The sequence below is a fragment of the Panthera onca genome, chromosome B4 (assembly GCF_046562875.1).
Source record: "Panthera onca isolate mPanOnc1 chromosome B4, mPanOnc1 haplotype 2, whole genome shotgun sequence".
Lineage (NCBI taxonomy): Eukaryota > Metazoa > Chordata > Mammalia > Carnivora > Felidae > Panthera > Panthera onca.
In genome coordinates this window covers 4,645,719-4,663,131 of record NC_138345.1, presented here as the reverse complement: position 1 = coordinate 4,663,131, position 17,413 = coordinate 4,645,719, and the positions used below count along the sequence as shown (strand labels likewise).

Sequence of the window (17,413 nt, the reverse complement as noted above, 5' to 3'; positions counted from 1 at the left end):
CCACATAGATTTTAGTTGCATGTAAAGTTTATCAAAGAGACACTGGTAAAATCCCGTATTTGCAAAACTTTAGGTTTTAGCAAATATTGTAAATATCACAATTGGTTGGTATTAGAAAGTCACCATGAATGCAGAATAGAGAGAAAATCCATTTCATAAATATTTCATTTGATTAAAAATACCAGGCTTGCATGTTCTAAATAATCTGAGGAAAACATCTTTAAAAAAAAAGGGTGGGGGGGGGCTACAGTTTAACAGTAATCTGCGTATATCTTTAGCTGCCATTAAAAAAAAAAAAAAAAAAAAAGGAACAACCACCAAAACCAACCGAAAACACAGAAAACGTTAGGACCGGTCGTAAGTAGTAGCCCTGCGACGCTCCCACGCTCACATCACAAGAAAAAAAACTGTACACATTTATAAATAAACAGTCTCTCCGCCAGTGAACACACAGAACTCCCTTTATACCAAAGTCTCTCTCCGTTTGCCACCGAACGGGGCTGTGTCCCTGGCCTTCCGGAAGCCGGACCGTGTCTGCTGAGCTCTCGCACCCTTCGCGTCCTCCGCCGCGCGCCCCGGGGAGCCGCGCTCCGGAGCGTCTCCGCCGACTTCCACCGGGGTCACACCGGAGGCCACGGACGCCCTTCTCTGGAGCGCGGCGGGGGTGTCGTCCTCACCCTCCGCGGGCGGCTGGGGTGCGCCGGCGGCCGGCCGGAAGGGCGCGATGGCGGCGCGGATGCAGTTGAACCACTGCTGCTTGTGGAACACGTCGTTGGCCTGCAGGGTGTGGGACTGGCCCGGACACGGGTCTTGGAAGCGAACTCGAAAGATATTTTTGGCTGGAAGGATAAGAAACTCAATAAGACTTTTAAAAAGCTGACTGCAAATAAACTCATACGTTTTCACACGGCTGCTAGCGGCTCCGTCACGTGCACGTGTGTCCGGCGGACACGTCACGGGAGGCCCGCGCGCGGCTTCTCAGACGTGCCGGCCGGCGCGGGAGCCGCACGGCGCCGCGCTCGGCGGGCGGACCAGGCGCGGGACGAGGGAAGCCGCGTCCCTTCAGACGTTTGGCGCAGGCACCGAATTCTTAGAGACCACGACCCCATCCACGTAGGCTCCGAGCTTACGTGTATTTACGCGGCCTGAGACCCTGCATCCGTACCTTTGTCCGAGTTGCCGAAAGCCCCTCGAAAGGACCCTCCCATTCGCACGTCTCCATCCTGCAGGTCTTCCAAGACCAGCTCTTGGACGGGGATCGGCTGCCGATAGACCTGGTAAGAGGGACGCTCGTTTCGCGTAACAGGCCGCGTCAAAACCAAGATGTCTTGAAACAGGAATATGTGCAGTTTCTGGAGAAACAAGAAACGAATACTTCCTCAGCGTGGAACTCGGCGACCCGAAGTGCCTGAGACCCACCACGAAAATGTCTTGCTTCGACATTACTAATTTCGTCAGATTCACGGACTACCATCGCCCTGCCAACGACCTCCTAAAGCAGCGCCCGCTAGGCCCCGCACGTCGCACGCGGAGAGCTGCTCGAACCTCACGCGGTAGAACCCATCTGTATCGGCGGGTCACATCGGATTAAGCCGCAGCCGAGGAAACGCCACGCACCGCGGAGGAGACCCACCGGCAGGAACGTGACTGGCGACACCAGTACCGCGCGCCACGGTTTCCTCACAAAGTGAGGACGGAAAACGCAAGCCGGTGAAAGTGCCGGCGGTTCTACCTCGTCCCGCACAACCGTAAGCCTTTATAGAACAGTCAGGCCTCACGACAGAAATCAGACAGGTCGGGCCTCGACTTTTTCTGAAAAGAACCTCAGCTCACGAACTGGGCTTCCCGGGGTGGGGCGGATGGGAATTCGGGAGGGCACGCGTGATGAGCCCCGGCTGATGCAGGAAGTTGTGGAATCACTGCACTGTGCACCTGAAGCCGGTATACACCGCGGGCTGACTACCCGGAATCAGAATATAAACTGAAAACTTTTAAAAAGGGCTTCTTTCCGAAAAGCACGTAGCGGAACAAAAACACCACACCAGGCTTATCCTCGGTTCTAGCGGGCGCTTTTATAATCAATATTTAAAAAATAAGTTTGCTTTCATTCCCTCCGCCGTAGGAAGTTGTTCAGTAGTGCTAACAGCTCCTTCCATCATTGTGACGTCTTCAAAAATTTTTCTGAAGGACATGCGCTTTTATTAGGAAACTGGTAATTCATTCCCAAAGGAACCCCTAGGCAAACAAGTTGATTTATGCTTCAGAACTAAAGAATCAACTATTAACCATTCTCCACCAAGGCATTTATTTGAAGTCAGTCCGTCACAACAGAAACCAAAGTCTGCTTTACCACAGCTGGTAACGTAAAATGAACACCAGTAACCTTGTTGTGTGATGAATTTTACAAACCCGCTTCGTAATTTACACGGAAGAAATGAAATACGGCAGGAAGATAAAGGTAATCGCTCACTTCGTGTTAGTGTGCAAACACACTCACATGTCCACTTTTATTCTTCAGTTCCCCGTGGCACAGCAGCACTTTGCTTGCTTCGATTCTAGGGTCCTTCTGCTTTTCGTCCAGATACTCCAGTTTGTCAATGTAATACTGGCATTCCGATTCGCCTTTCTTCAAGTTGATATCAGACAGAACTCCTTGTATTATCAGTATCTAAAAATTATCAGGAAATCAAGGAAGCATTTTCAGCACATTAACTTAACTGTTTCCTTACAGGCCTAAAACATGTTAAAACGACAGGATAAAGCTCGAATGGCCTCTAGAAATCCGATCATTCAGTTAGTCCCTGCATTTTACAGACGAAACAGCCTCAGCCAAACTGCGTGACCCGCCCAAGGTCACACAGCTAGCTAGTGGGAGGGCTCAGATATGAGAATCCAGTCTTTTACCTGAAACATAACTATAAAATGCATTACACGTCTCTCTATTGCTTAGCGTACTAACGTCCTGGGTGCCCAGAAGAGCAGAACGTTTCACCGTGTGGCAATACGCGTGACGTCTGACAGCACCACTGCATATACCTTTCCAAGGCAAGTTAACGTATAAACTTGAAAAGTGTTAAGAATCTTCTACTGGACTTACAGCTTCCTCCAGAAGCTGAGCATCAGGGTGGTCTTTTGGAGTGTGTCTAAGAATTTCTTTTAATAGCAGAGGGTATTTGACCAGGCGGCTTCGAGGAATATCTAGGAAGCTCCAAAGATCTAGTTTTCGACTGAAGGGAGACTCAAGACACCGCTGGAGGAAGTCTTGGACTCTCGGGTCCTGTTTCTTCTGATCAAGAAGAACTTTGGCCGCCAGCTGGTTACTACAGTAACCTTTGTAGGCATTCAGGCCCGGCAACTGAAGGAGAGGAAGCGAAAACACAGTACGGTAAGTTCCTGTTGTGATTTAGGCCATCAGTAAGCCTGTGAAAACAAGCACAAGTCTTATAGCTAATTCTTGAAAGTTTTAATAAGCGGTGAGGCCCTCCCTGCAGATGTAACGGGTGGGATGGGATCCCGGGCCAACATCAGAGTATCCTTTCCTAATTTCCCTACAGTTTGGCTAAATCCAACCGGAGACCGACGATCTCTGCCTTCTCCCAGCCTCGGCTGGATGCTAGTCTTCCATTTTCCCAGGGCACCGCGGGTCCCTCTACCACTGTCACCACCAACCTTGGGACTGCTCGTGCTCCCGACTATCCTCTCACTAGAGTGTAAGTGTAGAGATGTCTCTCCTCACGGAACCCCCCATGGTCCCTCCTACGATAGCACCTGTCATCTGGCAGGCACTCAAACGTTAACTGAAACAGTAAAACACGTAATGTGGGAACTGTGCCCAAAGAGGATCATATTTTTAAAACAAATAAACCCGTATCAGTCACGAAGTCTCTTTTTAAGCCAAGACTGTCAACTTCCTACAGCTATCTAATTTTGTTCAGTTTTAATGCCTTGTTTATCTGTCTTCTGAATTCAGTCAGTGGACCCAATGGACCTGGTATTCGCCACAGATGAGGAGTATGGCATATATGTAAAAACTATCTGGTGTCAGCAGCTCACTTCATACCCAGTTCACAAGAACGTGACCGATCTGCTCCACTGTTCCACCAGGTTTCGTTGCTTCTGCTATTCTTGCCAACAGATCTGAAGTGGAAAAAGGCAGAGATACCAATAATACGCTCATTTAAAAAAATAACTCCACGCTAAGTTAGAAGTTCAGATTCAAAACAACTTCTGCTAGTGCTGTTCAGATACCAATGAGAATTCAGTGGCCTATCTTACCTTCATGGAGAGGTATGTAAGCGTCCAAATCACCAAATATCTGGGTGAGTTCCTCCTCTGACATAATAGACAGCTTTAACATGGGGTCATGGTAGGCCTATCAGAGGGGGAAAAGTGGGTCATGCAAAGCGATCAAGCAAATAAAACATGATGAGAGACCTTCTTGAACACAAGCATGACTGACTACATAAAAGCTAGCGTGGATTTCATTTATTACACATCAAAGAAACTAAAGTATATGTTAATACTCAAACAGGCTCTACTGATACTCATATTTGAAGAGATGTGAAACTATAGAAGAAGGTTTTATCCTTTATAATTTGTTAAATAAAGTTTTTTAAAACTAGAGCACATGATAAAAAGTTATTTACTGACCTTTCTTGCAAGCTTGAGATCCTCAATTAAATCCTGTTCACCTCGGGACATTTCATATATTGCCTGAAAAAAAAAAAAAAAATCCAGCAAACACTGTAGGTCATTCCTTCGAGAAAGGAAAATTATATATAATTGATACTTATCATGAATTATTTAACTGATGTTATGAATAGCGCTCTTTAAAGGGACTCAATCTGAAAACCAGAATTCAGAATGGAATCTCCATTAAGTGGTTGCCACACGCTTTAGAACTTGACCCCATCAGAGTTAACTGTGACGACCACCACCTATTACAGTGCTCCTGCTCAGCAGGTGTTACGAATTAGCACTCAAATATAAAAATGCAAGCTGAGTTTGCCTTAGGCATTAGTTTGCTATTCTTCTGAAAACCTACGTTAAAAAAAAAGACGATTTTTTAGCATGAGACGATTTCTTAGTTGAATGCTAGCTCACCTCCTGACGTTTGATTTCTTTGGTAGTTAAAGACTCCTTCATGCTGACGTCCAGCATCTCGGACCACAGCACACTGCTTCTCCTTTTGGAAGGTGTGGGGGCTGTTGATCTGCTCGAGGACTTCTGGGCAGAAGCCGGGGATCTGCTGTCACCACGAAGGGTAAATGACTTAAAAGTAAACAAACAAACAAAAAAGAGGTGAACAAAAGAGAAGATTTAAAGGAGACAGTAATTATTCTCTTCTTTTCTTAAAAAAAAAAAAAATTAGAAAGACAAATTAAAAACAAAGTTCTGAGATTTCTCAATGCATAAAACAATTATCTGTCCAAGCTTCAATCTATCATTCTAAAATATTATCTGTCAGAATTACCTTTTGGGGATAAAAACTATTTAAGACTCTGCTGTGATATAAGCTGTAACTTAATATAATGAGGTTATGTAAATACTGTTCTGGTAAAAATATTCCTTATCAGCATGTTAAAAAAATGTATGTTTAAATATAATAGTGTAAAACTGTACAACTCAAAGGAAAACACAAATTTAGGCTTCTCTGAAAAGCCCCCTTCCTACGTTACTCACCTTCTGGCCCCACCCCTGCTTACCTGAATTGTTTGACCAAAGCGTCGGACTGCTCCATTTCTTACAGGAGAGATCAAGTTTGCCAAGGATGTGACCCGGGCGAGAGGTCGAACTCTTTTATTGCTTGGCTCCTGTAAAAACAAAAACAGGTTACGCTAAATGTGTGTTCAGGTATAATGGTTTCCAACAAGTTTGGACAAAGTCGAACACTCTCAAAAAACCAGTATTTGTACATTATAAAACGCAGCAATATGGAACTCTGGAAATGAATGTAGTCTTTTCAAAGTTTATTATTTTATTTTAGAGAGCGCGAGAGAGCATGTGTGTGTGTGAGTGTGCATAAGAGAAGGGCAGAGGAAGACAGAATCTCAAGCAGACTCCATACTCCACGTGGAGTCTGCATGGGGCTCAATCCCATGACTCTGGGATCATGACCTGAGCCGAAATCAAGAGTTGGACGCTCAACTGGCTGAGCCACCCAGGCGTGTCCTGAATGTTGTCCTCTATTGTTAAAATGCTAAGAACACTAATGAGTAACAGTAAATTATGAAAAAAAATAAAGGGCATGAGAAAGGCCAGGTGAGTATCACTTTGAGAACAGAATGTTATCATTAACAAAAGAAAAACTAAAATGAATTAGATTCCAGAATCCCATAGAACTTTTTAGTTTAATTAATTTACAGTCACTTTTAAAAAGTACCTGATTATTATGAAAAATTTCAAATATACACAAAAGTGAAAAGCAGCATAATGGTCCCACGTGCTTATCACTCAGCTTTGACAGTTTTCGATGTAAGAGTTTGCTTCACCTATTTTAAAGCAAATCCCAGACACTGTATCATTTCATTCTTAAATACTTCAGTTAGGGATCAGCTTCTAAATAAACATCTCTGCCCTGGAAAGGGTCAACTCTGAAGGCAGAGTGTCCCTGTATTCAAGCAGAGGCAGGACAGTGGTTAGGAGGGCACTCGGGCTCTGGAATCAGATGGACTGGGTCCAAAGCCTGCTCTGGCACTTGCTAGGGAATATCCTGGGCCTCAATTCTCTTATCTGTAAAATGGGGCTCATGTTAGACCTTCTCTCCCAGAGTTGTTATGAAGAGTAAATAAGATATGTTTAAATGGCTTGAACGAGGCCTGGAACACATGAAATTTCTGCTATTACTAACATTCTGAGAAATATTTCCACTTAGTACACAAACACTGGGATTTTGGAATAATAAGGTTCTCTCTCAAACAATTTATTCACTTAAAGGAAAAATATATACAATTTTAGAAGAAATACTTATTGTTCTACATGTATTGTTTGTAATAGGTTAGCAAACATCACTTGATATTCAAGGATCTCAAGGCTTTTTTACAGCTTGTATTACTCTCACTTTACTTCTAGGAAAATGGAGGCATACCATCAGGTGACTCATACAGGTACTGAAATAAAGGACATCAGATCATACCACAGCTCTAGCTTTTTCATGTCCGAGGGGTGTAATTATTTGTTTGTATTTGGTGCTTTTGACAATTGTGGCACACTTGACAAAATAACTCTGCTGACAGTTCAGAAGGACATACGATTAAATATGAACTTGAAAATAAAATTAAAATTAAAGATAAAGACAACACTTAAAAATTAGCATTTAAAAAGGGCAGATGAAAATTCTTTCTAAAAATTCATTGATATGACTCAAGTAAGGGGTCAGAAAATGGAGTAAAAATAATTCCCTTAGTATAAATGAAGAACAAAATGGCAGAAAGAGTCAAAATCCTCCAGAAAGAAGCTTCAATGATTTGAATATTCAGTGAGGCAAGGAGACCTGAGCCAGCTCCCGCAGGTATACACCCGCAGGTACACACGCACAGGTACACACGTACCAGAAGGGAGCGTGACTTACGGAGTGAGGAGGCTGTGGAGAGAATCAGAGCAGGTCTTTGAAGGACGTAAGAGGTAGTGTTGTAAACCGACCCTCCCCCACCAAAAGAATGAATCCTAAAGTAAAACTTTGAATACAAAACCACTCACGTGCAAATGTTAAATGCACTAAAAAAGAAACCTTCAAGATATGTAGGAAAATGACAGACGCACTGTGAGGCCAAGGACATGTGCGAACGCCTTTCCAACGCACATCTGTGCAAGACTCAAGTGACACATGCACGACAGAAGGTCCTGCACGAGGCATTCCTTTCCATTTAGTGTAGACGGCACAAAGAGTCTTCTGTTTGAACAGAGATATAATTACCTCCTCACAAAGTAAGACAGGCCAATGGTAACTAGAAACAAAGCAGCTGTCAGAAAGTTCTGTTCCTTCTTGGAAAGAGAGGTTAATTCCTCTTCCCCGTTTAAAGCAGAACAAAGTTGACTTTCTGCTAAGTCACAAAATATTTAATTTCAATTTAAAGCGGCTTTGGAAGGTGCTCTTCCCGATGAATTTGAAAAGAAGAGTTAGTTCGGATGGGAGGAAAAGATTTTTGGTATCTATTTTATTACACAACATCAAGGTAATGATAAAAAATCCTTTTCTTTATAGGATCAGTTATGTTCAACTGTTAATTTCCTAGGAACTCAAAATTATGTGGTATTTAAGGTTTAAACTACAGAATTTAGATTCAGATAATTAAATGTAAATATATCTAAAGCATCTTTCTGAAATTGATATAGATTTTGTTTACGTGGTCTATTTAGGGTGGCAAGTTACTAATGCGCAGCAGTATGTGCTGGTTAAATATGTTCTGCAGCCCTTCAGAAGGCCATCGATGTGACATCTTCAGAGGATATGGTAGTCTCCTGAGTTTACCTCATCTAAAATGTCTTGGTAAGAGTGCAGGCTAGCTCAGTCACTCCAGTAGGAGACTCTTCAAACGTCCCTGTAAATCAGGAAATATGGGTTGGGGTGTGGGGGGCGGGGAGGGGAGGACACCTCTGTACTTTTCACACATGTTTCTGGGGATCCAAAAGTAAAGGCCTTACTGCCTTACTAAAAGGACATAGATGATAAATATTTAGGAGACACAACACAAACTTTTAACGTACATATTTCAAGAGTATGAAAAATTTTAGTAACTTATAAAGTGTAGCTGAAACGTAAAGTTGTAACACTGAATATGTCTCACTTCTGGTTCTAGGATACACATACAGTATTTGAGAAAAATATACAGAAAACGTTTGTGGAAAAGTGATATGGATTAGACCTTCCTCTGTTATGTTATAGGGTCACCCTGAAGGCTTGGACAAAAACCTCCCTTTTAGAAACATAGGATTTGGCCTATGTAAGCTATAACCAAAAGGAGTTTTTCCTTAGAGGTCCAGATGAACCATTTTAATGATCTTGGTTTGGTTATTAAGAACCTAAACATGTGCACTGTCACAAAACTATTTCAAAGACCAAGTTTTTCGAGAACTGGTATTATACCCACGTGCGCCGCTCTGCACACACAGAAAGCAGGCCCAGTGTTCGGAGGTGATGAAGGAAGAGAGGGTAGGGGTCTTACCTTTCTTACCATCACTCAAAATAAGGCTTACATAATGGTTTCGTTACTGCTGTTATTTTTGTTCTGGAGTGCTGTTGTGTTACGGTGAATACAAAAAGCTTAAAGAATGAGTGCAGATGGGGAAACTATGCACCCTCCTCAAAAGACAATCTGAAAAATCTATGCGAATAAACAAGGAATACCAACAAGTTTTATACACTCAAGAGCTTTCTACTGGAGCCAACCTCTCACCAGGGCCAAAGTTCACTGAAATGGAAAAATACCCCAAAACCCTCGAACATAAATTTATGTTGTTTATTTAGGTTAGCTTTTAACCAGACTATCTAGTTTAGCCAGGCAATTGCATGCATTCTTTTATTTTAGGATATCTACTCTTACACTGAGTTTTTAATCAATTTATTTTAATAACCCAGTTGTAAACAGAAAATTGTTAAGATGGATTTGAAGTCTCTTACTGAGATGTATCTTGCATATAAAAGCAAAAAGATAGAAAAATTGTTGTGAACTCAGTCTTTTTTTTTTTTTTTTGTAGAAAGGTTTTTTTCTACTAATGATGTCACAAAAGAGGATAGGATAGAAAGGTCTCTTCCACCGTCAACCAAATCAAGGCACTTAAAAAAAAAAAATACAGTATGGGGCGCCTGGCTGGCTCAGTCGGTAGAGCGTGTGACTCTTGATCTTGGGGTTGTGAGTTCCAGCCCCACACTGGGCGCACTTACTTAAAAAAAAACAAAAAAACAAAACCATAGTTAAAAAGAAAAAAAAAGTATTAAATCTGGGTTTATTTGTTTGGTTTATTGGATGAATAACCTTTTCCTCTATTTGGCAAGAGCTTTAAAATAAGAAAACTGAAAAGAAAAAATTATTTATAAAAAGATAAAAGAGTTATGATCACATAGGATTTCTTCCCTTTCTACTTAGTAACAGAAATTTTTCTTAGTCAAATTTAATCATTTATTTAAGGCTGGTATTGCCAGTACTAAAAACCTGACAACACTCCTGTTGTTTTTCGTCTTTGGAATAAAGGTGTGCCAGTAACATGGCCAGTGTCTGATACCAACAAAAAAGGCTAGTTCTTGATGGTCCGAAATACAATCAGTTTCAGTATTTACACTGATGACCCTGTAGGACTTGCTCTACTCAAAGGAAATGCTTACACATTTTGAGAAAACCGAAACATAAAAGCGAAAACCAAAACCATAACAAACACCAAAGCTGAAAGTACACCAAACAAAGGCACAATTCCTGAAGTGGGCAGCTATTTTAACTATACCACAAGGTGTGTGCATGAGACACAGCTTTACTGAGGTATACAATAAACTGCACATATTTAAAATGTATAATTTGGTAAGTTCTGATATAAGTACACAGCCACAAACTATCACCACAATTGAGACAAGAAGTATATAGTCAACTGGGGCATTGCTTTGGAATGCCCCCTCTCTGTAAAGAGAGCTTTCATACTATTCTTACTTTGTGATCTTATCTTAGGCTAGAGTAAACTTTTGCCTGCTGCTCATTAAAAAAAAAAAAAAAAAAAGAAGTAGTATATAGTTAATTGAGTACAGGAACAGTATTTCTTTTCTTTCTTTCTTTTTTTTTTTTAAAGTAGGCTCCACACCCAGTGTGGAGTCCAAAGCTAGCCTTGAACTCCTCACCCTGAGAGCAAGCCCTGAGCTGAGATCAAGAGTACGACCGCCAACCGACTGAGCCACTCAGGCGCCCCCAGGAACACTTTCTATCACGTAAGTGAGAAGACAGTATATATACCATACAGTATATATATTGTAGTAACCAGTATAAATAGAATATCCATATAAGATTAAATCAGTTGTCACAATTAAATAAAATGGCACGAAAATCATGATTTATTTTGATAAATGTTCATAAAGACTTTTAAAAACCGCAGTGACTTTAGGCGATTAAAGCTAAGAGGGGAGAAGTACCTAAGTAATGATTCAATGGTCTAAATGTTCTAACGTATTTTTCTTTCTAAAAAAAAAAAAAAAAAAAAAAAAAAAAAAAAAAAAAAAAAAAAAAAAAAAACTGCACACAACAAATTTATTAGATGTGGAAAGAAAAAAATAAGCACTAGGTCTGATAGCATTTTGATTGCAATTTGTTCACGAGTGTGAACTTGCAAGGAAGGGATTCTTCTTTTCCTTTTACCCTATAAAGCAGTTCCTCAGACTAGGTAATCTAACTGCAAGTTAAAAAGAACAATGTGTTAAGCATCAGAAAAGCGACCAGTTTAACCAAATTTAGCAGCGTGCACACTCACAATCTTTTTCTTTCTGTAGAAATTTGTGCACACTCAAGCTGTGCTGCATCTAAACCTATCCGCACAGTAGTTTCTAAACTTAAACCATAGAGCCAGACGCATTTCCCACTTGCATAAAAATCACGTATTTCAACACTCAGATCAAAAGTTAAGTTTAAAATCCTATCGTTAAAAATCTTAAAAGTTCCGTGGAATCAGAAAACATTCCTGTGGCTTAAGTTTTCTTTCGGTCTTACCTCTTGTTCTCTGAAGGACTGATTATTAACATCCAGGACTCGGATAGTCCTTTTAATGGGCAGGAGACCTCCAATCTCATCATGAGCCACCATGCTTTCCCAAGTATCCCTTAAAACCTCTGGAGTTAATCCACATGCGAGCGAGCCCTGCGGCGAAGCCCTACTCCGGCACACGGGCTGGTCCTCCGAGTGCTCGGCACCCCCAGGCAGCCATCTGCCCAGGCCCGTCCCGGCGGCGGAGACGACCGCTTCTGCCAGCGGCACCGAGCAGGCGCCCGGACCTCCAGGCTCCGGGGGCGGGGCCCTCCGCGGACCGGCTCCGCTGGGCGGGCACCTACGGCCACGTGACCCCAGTTAACTGACTGCCGGGCGCACCTAGGCTTCTCCCTTTTCTCTGCGCAGGAGAGAGCTAAGAGGTTGGGAATTTCTCCAGTAAGACGGGAAGGTTCAAGGAAACTGGGTTAATGTAAGGCTTTTCCTGATTTAAAAAGCATTCCGGAAGGGCAACTAATTGCTGATCTACGTTACCTACTCTAGGACTTAGCCACAGACAGGGATACTTTTCCTGTAAACCCGATTTCCTAGAAAGGAATTCAGTATGGACAACTTGACGACTTCAAGTAAGAAAACTGTAATTCAGAGTTAAGTGCATATACCAAAGAAAAGCCTGACTATTCAGGGTCCTTTTAGTGCAAGCATATTCACAACTGTGAGATTAAGCTTTTCCACCAGTTGCCACCATTTTTTGTTAAGACTGGCAGTGAGCACACTTCAGTTCATTCCGTTCCTAACGTAACTCTTCCACAGGGCGATGGGTAAAGAACTGGGCCCCCTAAGATGTTAAAGTTCAGCATTTCTCAGACTTGGAGGCAGATATTTTTTTTCTGTTATGTTTTAAAAACTTTGTATCTGTGTAACATGTTTTCTAACATAAATACAAAAAAAAGGTGATTTCGTTCTAATAGCAGGGTCCTTCTCTATTCTGAATTAGCTGATCTTGATATAGTCCTAAAAGAATCACAAGACTGGGGAACCTGGGTGGCTCAGGGGTTAAGCATCAGACTTCGGCTCAGGTCATGTTCTCTTGGTTCATGAGTTCGAGCCCCGCGTTGGGCTCTGTGCTGGCACCTCAGAGCCTGGATCCTGCTTCAGATTCTGTGTCTCCCTCTCTCTCTGCCCCTCCCCTGCTCACACTCTGTCTTTCTCTTTCTCAGAAATAAACATTTAAAGAAATTTAAAAAACTCACGAGAGCTACTTAAAATGTCTTGCACCTTACAGAGCAAGGAGGTTCACAGAGGTGAATTAACTTGCCCTAAGTCATGTGCCAGTGACAGTCTCCAACTTTGTAGTCGAAATCCTTTCCTCTGGGGAAAAGCACTGCTTATGATGGTTTAGTAGGTGTGCTAAGAAGATTTTCTTCCTCAACAGAAAGCACTGTATTCTATCTTGAAAGGTAGGATTTTATCTTAACTAGATGCTACTATGAAGATGATGCCAGTGAGTTGCAAAAAAAAAAATTCTATTCTTAGGATTTATTAGGATGAGAGAAGTCTGAGAAATCTATGTGGAAGGCACTATTTTAGATTATGTGGGGGATACAAAAAGTAGGTTTCACATCTGCTCTAAAGTACTAGCAGACCATTATGTAAAACTAGCCTACACAAAGAGATAAGTAATAAAAGCTTGCGAAAATTCCGAAGTGGTACAGTTAGCTGGTAAGTGCCACAGGAGTTCAGGAGAACCACTTCTGGCAGTTTTCCGGGGCGGGGGGGGGGGGGGGGGGGGCGCGGGGCTGGGAAAGATGCTACAGGAGAGGCTGTAAGATGTTATGTGAGTGGTACCTGGAAGGCCATGTTATGTTCTTCACAGGTCCAGGTAAGGGAAAAGTGCAAGGCTTTCCCAAAAGAGCATGAAGGAGTGAGCACCCAGACTGTGGTCACGGGCTGTGGGTAAACAGGGATGAGCAGAGGATTTTACTGAGTAGGTGACAGATACTGAAAGTTAAATTGTAAGCTGGCGTTTCAGAGGCTTTGAAAGATGACTGGACACATAATGCAAAAAGCACAATCCAGTATCAAGAACTTGGCGCTAAGGCAGGGACAGTGGGAAAGGAAAAGGGTATGTCGCACAAGTCAGAGGTGCCTACAATTTTAAAGTTAGGAGGGGTAACAGTTAATGCATATAAAGAAATGAGGAAGAATGAGCTCTGAAAGAGAATTCAGAGTTTCATTTTAGATCTGAGTCTGAGGTGGGGCAAGAAATGAAAAAACTGAGCTAGGACTTGGAACTGCTGGACAAGGACTTGGAAGAGGCCAGAGGGCAGATTTAGACTGGGGAGTCACATACACAGGGATCAGAGTGGAAGCTATGGGTGAATGAGATGCTTGGGAGAAAGCATCTGGACAAAAAGAACAAGGGCCCAAGGATCCAACTTTGGAGAAATGCCAAGGGAAGAAGACTTTTGCAAAAGGAAAAGTCAGCAGAAAAGAAACATAACAAGATGCCAGCAGACAAAAAGGTGTTCATTGAGCAAAAAGGTTAAGAAGGGTAAGAGAAGACTCATGGATTTGGTACTGACATGTTTAATGAGGACCTCGAGTGTGCTGGTTCAGCGGGCTGAGGACAGGAGATCAATTACAGAGGCTGAAGAGGCAGAAGAAATAGTGGGCACAGACCATGTATGATGACAATCTGCAGAAAACAACCCACGAAGGGCTGCAGGAGGCATCAGTGCTGCTCTTCTCTCTGCAAACACCAATGTAATTTGTGTTCGATGATAATTCATCTTTTGGCTCTGAGCCTTTTTAAAAAAGTAATGGTGACTGCGAATATTTCGCCGCCTACCCTTCGTTACCTGACCCCCGATCACGCGTGTGGGTGACGTAGCTGGCCTCGGGAGCGGCTGTGCAGACAGCACCATGCAGCATGAAAGTGGAACACCGAGCGATCATGGGCAACACGCACCTGCTCGAGCTCTCAGAGCTAGAGAGGGGCCAGGCTAGAACCCAGCAGTCTGGTTGCGTTGGCTACGTTGGCCCAAAAATGATGCAAGCGAGGCCAAAAACTTGATGGTCACTGAGCCTCATAAAGGGATACGGGGCTTGCACACAGCTGACAGGAAAGAAGCTGCGAGGGTGATCTCATGGTCTCTTCCCTGACATCTTTCTCCACTGTTTTTCTGTCTAGTTCTGACAGAGGTAAGGCCAAGATGATGAGAAGAGATTCCTCTCATTTCTCTCCTGCAGCTGAGGACCCAAGATGTAAAGGGAGAAGTCTCATAAATGTAAAAATAGAAAGCCTACAGGAGCCAAATGAGGGTTAACGGTGACAGTCACAGCACAAAAATCCCAGCTCACCAACTCTAAAATCTTTGTTTCGTTTCGAATGTTCAGGGTTGTGATCTAAATATAACTTAGACAACTGTAGATAGCATCTAAAAAAGCAACAATGAACACGAGATGTTCGACACGTGCCGAGTGATGAGCCAGAGAGACTCAGGACTCTAACAATGCTCCCCGAAATCAGAGGGCTGAAAAGGTCCTTTGAGATCATTGACTCATCCTCCTCAGTTTTCTTAGGAGGAAACTGCAGAATGGCAGTGAAAAAAGAGAAGGGAAACTTGTGTCCTTACTCCGTGCCAGGAGTTTCCTGCACAATCTCACCTCGCCAGCTTTATGAAGTATGTGTTATGAGCACCATTTTACAGATGGAGGAAGCCGGGACTCTGACAGTCTCGAAACCTGCCCAAAGTTGCAGAGTTAATCAGTGGCTGGACAGGCTTCAAACTGGTCTCGCAGCTCCTGTCACCCACTTCCCAGGTGAGACTGGAAATGTCCTGCCACGAGCACACGTGTGGTACACGCTGCATGTGAGGCCGGAACCGGTCGTCCTCTGGGAGCTGGGCAACTAGTCCCAGGCGATGTTTGTGATATAAATGTCAACATTTTACAGAGAAGGAAATCATAAAACAATTGAGACATTATTTGCCTTAGAGCCTTTTTATAACAAGGCAGGCAAGTAAAAAGACAGCAAAATAGTTCCAGTTGCTTAAGTTTTAGAAGAGATCCTATTTCAACTGTTTCATAATGTTATTAGGATCTTATTAAAGTAGGATTAAAAAAAATTTTTTTTTAAATGTTTGTTTATTTTTGAGACAGAGAGAGACAGAGCATGCATGGGGGAGGGTCAGAGAGAGGGAGACACAGAATCTGAAGCAGGCTCCAGGCTCCGAGCTGTCAGTACAGAGCCTGATGCGGGGCTCGAACTCATGGACTGTGAGATCATGACCTGAGCTGAAGTCGAATGCTTAACCGACTGAGCCACCCAGGCGCCCCAAAGTATGATTTATAAATACTACATATCACATAACTGAAGCACAGATTGGTTAAGTGTCTTTTCTTTGTGTGGAAAATCTAGAATTTATAAACTTAAAAACTGAGTTTTCTAGAAATAATAATGCAGCTTTGTAACAGATACCAGTTTTTAATGAGAATACAGGTTTCTACAGACCAGTTATAATTATAAGCTCTGTTCTCCTGCCTGTAGGCAGCCTTCAATGCTTTCTTTCCTAAAATATGAAGAAGGTAAAGAGAAAGATAACATTGCTTCCCTTGTATAGAAAAAGGCTACTTACCTTTTTTCCTTCTTTTCATGTGAAATCAGAATTCTGGAATTTAGATTAATTACAGCTGAAGAATAATCATTACTTTTTTTGGGTCTAGATATTATTTGTTTTCACTTACTTTTGTCTGGAATAATAACCAGCAATTGGAAATTAGGCCAGGAAAGCCATATTATGGGAAAGAGAAAACAATAGCCAAGCTCTCTGCTGCCCTCTGCATGGGATATCGTGAAATGCAATTGCCAACCCACTTTTTTTTTCAGCTTTTTAATTATGTTTATAAAGACCTTCTATAGATGACTACATAAACAATTTTATCTGTAAATAAATACGGTAACAGTACAATTTGATTCTTCAGCCCTTGTGTGTAGCTCTCATGTTTTATGTTACTAAATTAAACGTGTTTAAAAGTCATTTAAGTGTATGAAAAGTTTCCATAGTTCACAAGAAATATTGTAAGGGCTTTTTCTAAATATAAGAAAATTATGTTTCACTTTAGGGGCACCTTGGTGGCTCAGTCAGTTAAGCATCCAACTTTGGCTCAGGTACTGATCTTGCGGTCTATGTGTTCGAGCCCCGCATCGGGCTCTGTGCTGACAGCTCAGAGCCTGGAGCCGGCTTCAGATTCTGTGTCTCCCTCGCTCTCTGCCCTGCCCCACTCCTGCTCACTCATGCGCGCACTCGCTTTCTCTCAAAAATAAACATTAAAAAAATGAAACAAACAGAAAAAACTATGTTCCACTCTAAAACTCTAGAATTCAACATTACAAATAGCTACTTACTAGTATCTCACTAAAAATAGCTCAGTTAAAAATAGAAGCTTAAATCTTACTAAAAAAGGAAGGATTGATTCAAATATGAAATGGAACTTCTAAAAAACAAGAGTTCCAAAATATTTAGTAACCAGCCAAAAATAACAAAAAAGGCAGTTCCATTTGGACTAGATGAGCATGAAAGAAATTAGCAATATATTTATATGTAGATTTGAGTTTTAAAAAATCATTTGGATTAAAAGTTTAACTGTATCCAAGCTTTACTAAGAACTTGGTTCAGAAAAAGACCAATTCAGCTCTTTATCCTATTGGAAAGACTATAAACAGAATCTCAGGC

General features: G+C 42.1%; 1 protein-coding gene and 3 long non-coding RNA genes across 5 annotated transcripts in view; 2 read left to right on the top strand and 2 right to left on the bottom strand.

Annotated features, from left to right (window-relative positions):
* The window catches only part of LOC132695146 (uncharacterized), a 358,351-nt gene that overhangs the window by 130,270 nt on the left and 210,668 nt on the right, over positions 1–17,413 (bottom strand). The window lies entirely within an intron of this gene.
* Positions 274–17,413, bottom strand: part of NET1 (neuroepithelial cell transforming 1) — a 59,279-nt gene continuing 42,139 nt past the window's right edge. The window contains exons 1-10 of one of the 2 annotated variants that reach the window (XM_060659385.3): positions 11,682–11,968; positions 5,706–5,813; positions 5,104–5,271; positions 4,651–4,713; positions 4,276–4,372; positions 4,061–4,137; positions 3,098–3,355; positions 2,498–2,668; positions 1,166–1,352; positions 274–839 (exon numbers count right to left, since the gene is read on the bottom strand). In XM_060659385.3, the coding sequence (XP_060515368.2) occupies positions 463–839; positions 1,166–1,352; positions 2,498–2,668; positions 3,098–3,355; positions 4,061–4,137; positions 4,276–4,372; positions 4,651–4,713; positions 5,104–5,271; positions 5,706–5,813; positions 11,682–11,774 (1,599 nt within the window). In that variant the 5' untranslated portion in view covers positions 11,775–11,968 and the 3' untranslated portion in view covers positions 274–462. Of the gene's footprint in view, positions 840–1,165; positions 1,353–2,497; positions 2,669–3,097; positions 3,356–4,060; positions 4,138–4,275; positions 4,373–4,650; positions 4,714–5,103; positions 5,272–5,705; positions 5,814–11,681; positions 11,969–17,413 lie in introns of those variants that run through there. The other variant, XM_078450493.2, reaches the window with a different exon arrangement.
* LOC144616982 (uncharacterized) lies at positions 3,295–4,623 on the top strand. Its single transcript, XR_013556989.2, has 2 exons — positions 3,295–3,385; positions 3,971–4,623. It is a non-coding gene; the product is annotated as an uncharacterized LOC144616982 (long non-coding RNA).
* LOC132695144 (uncharacterized) lies at positions 6,419–11,117 on the top strand. Its single transcript, XR_009617752.3, has 3 exons — positions 6,419–7,106; positions 8,359–8,542; positions 10,774–11,117. It is a non-coding gene; the product is annotated as an uncharacterized LOC132695144 (long non-coding RNA).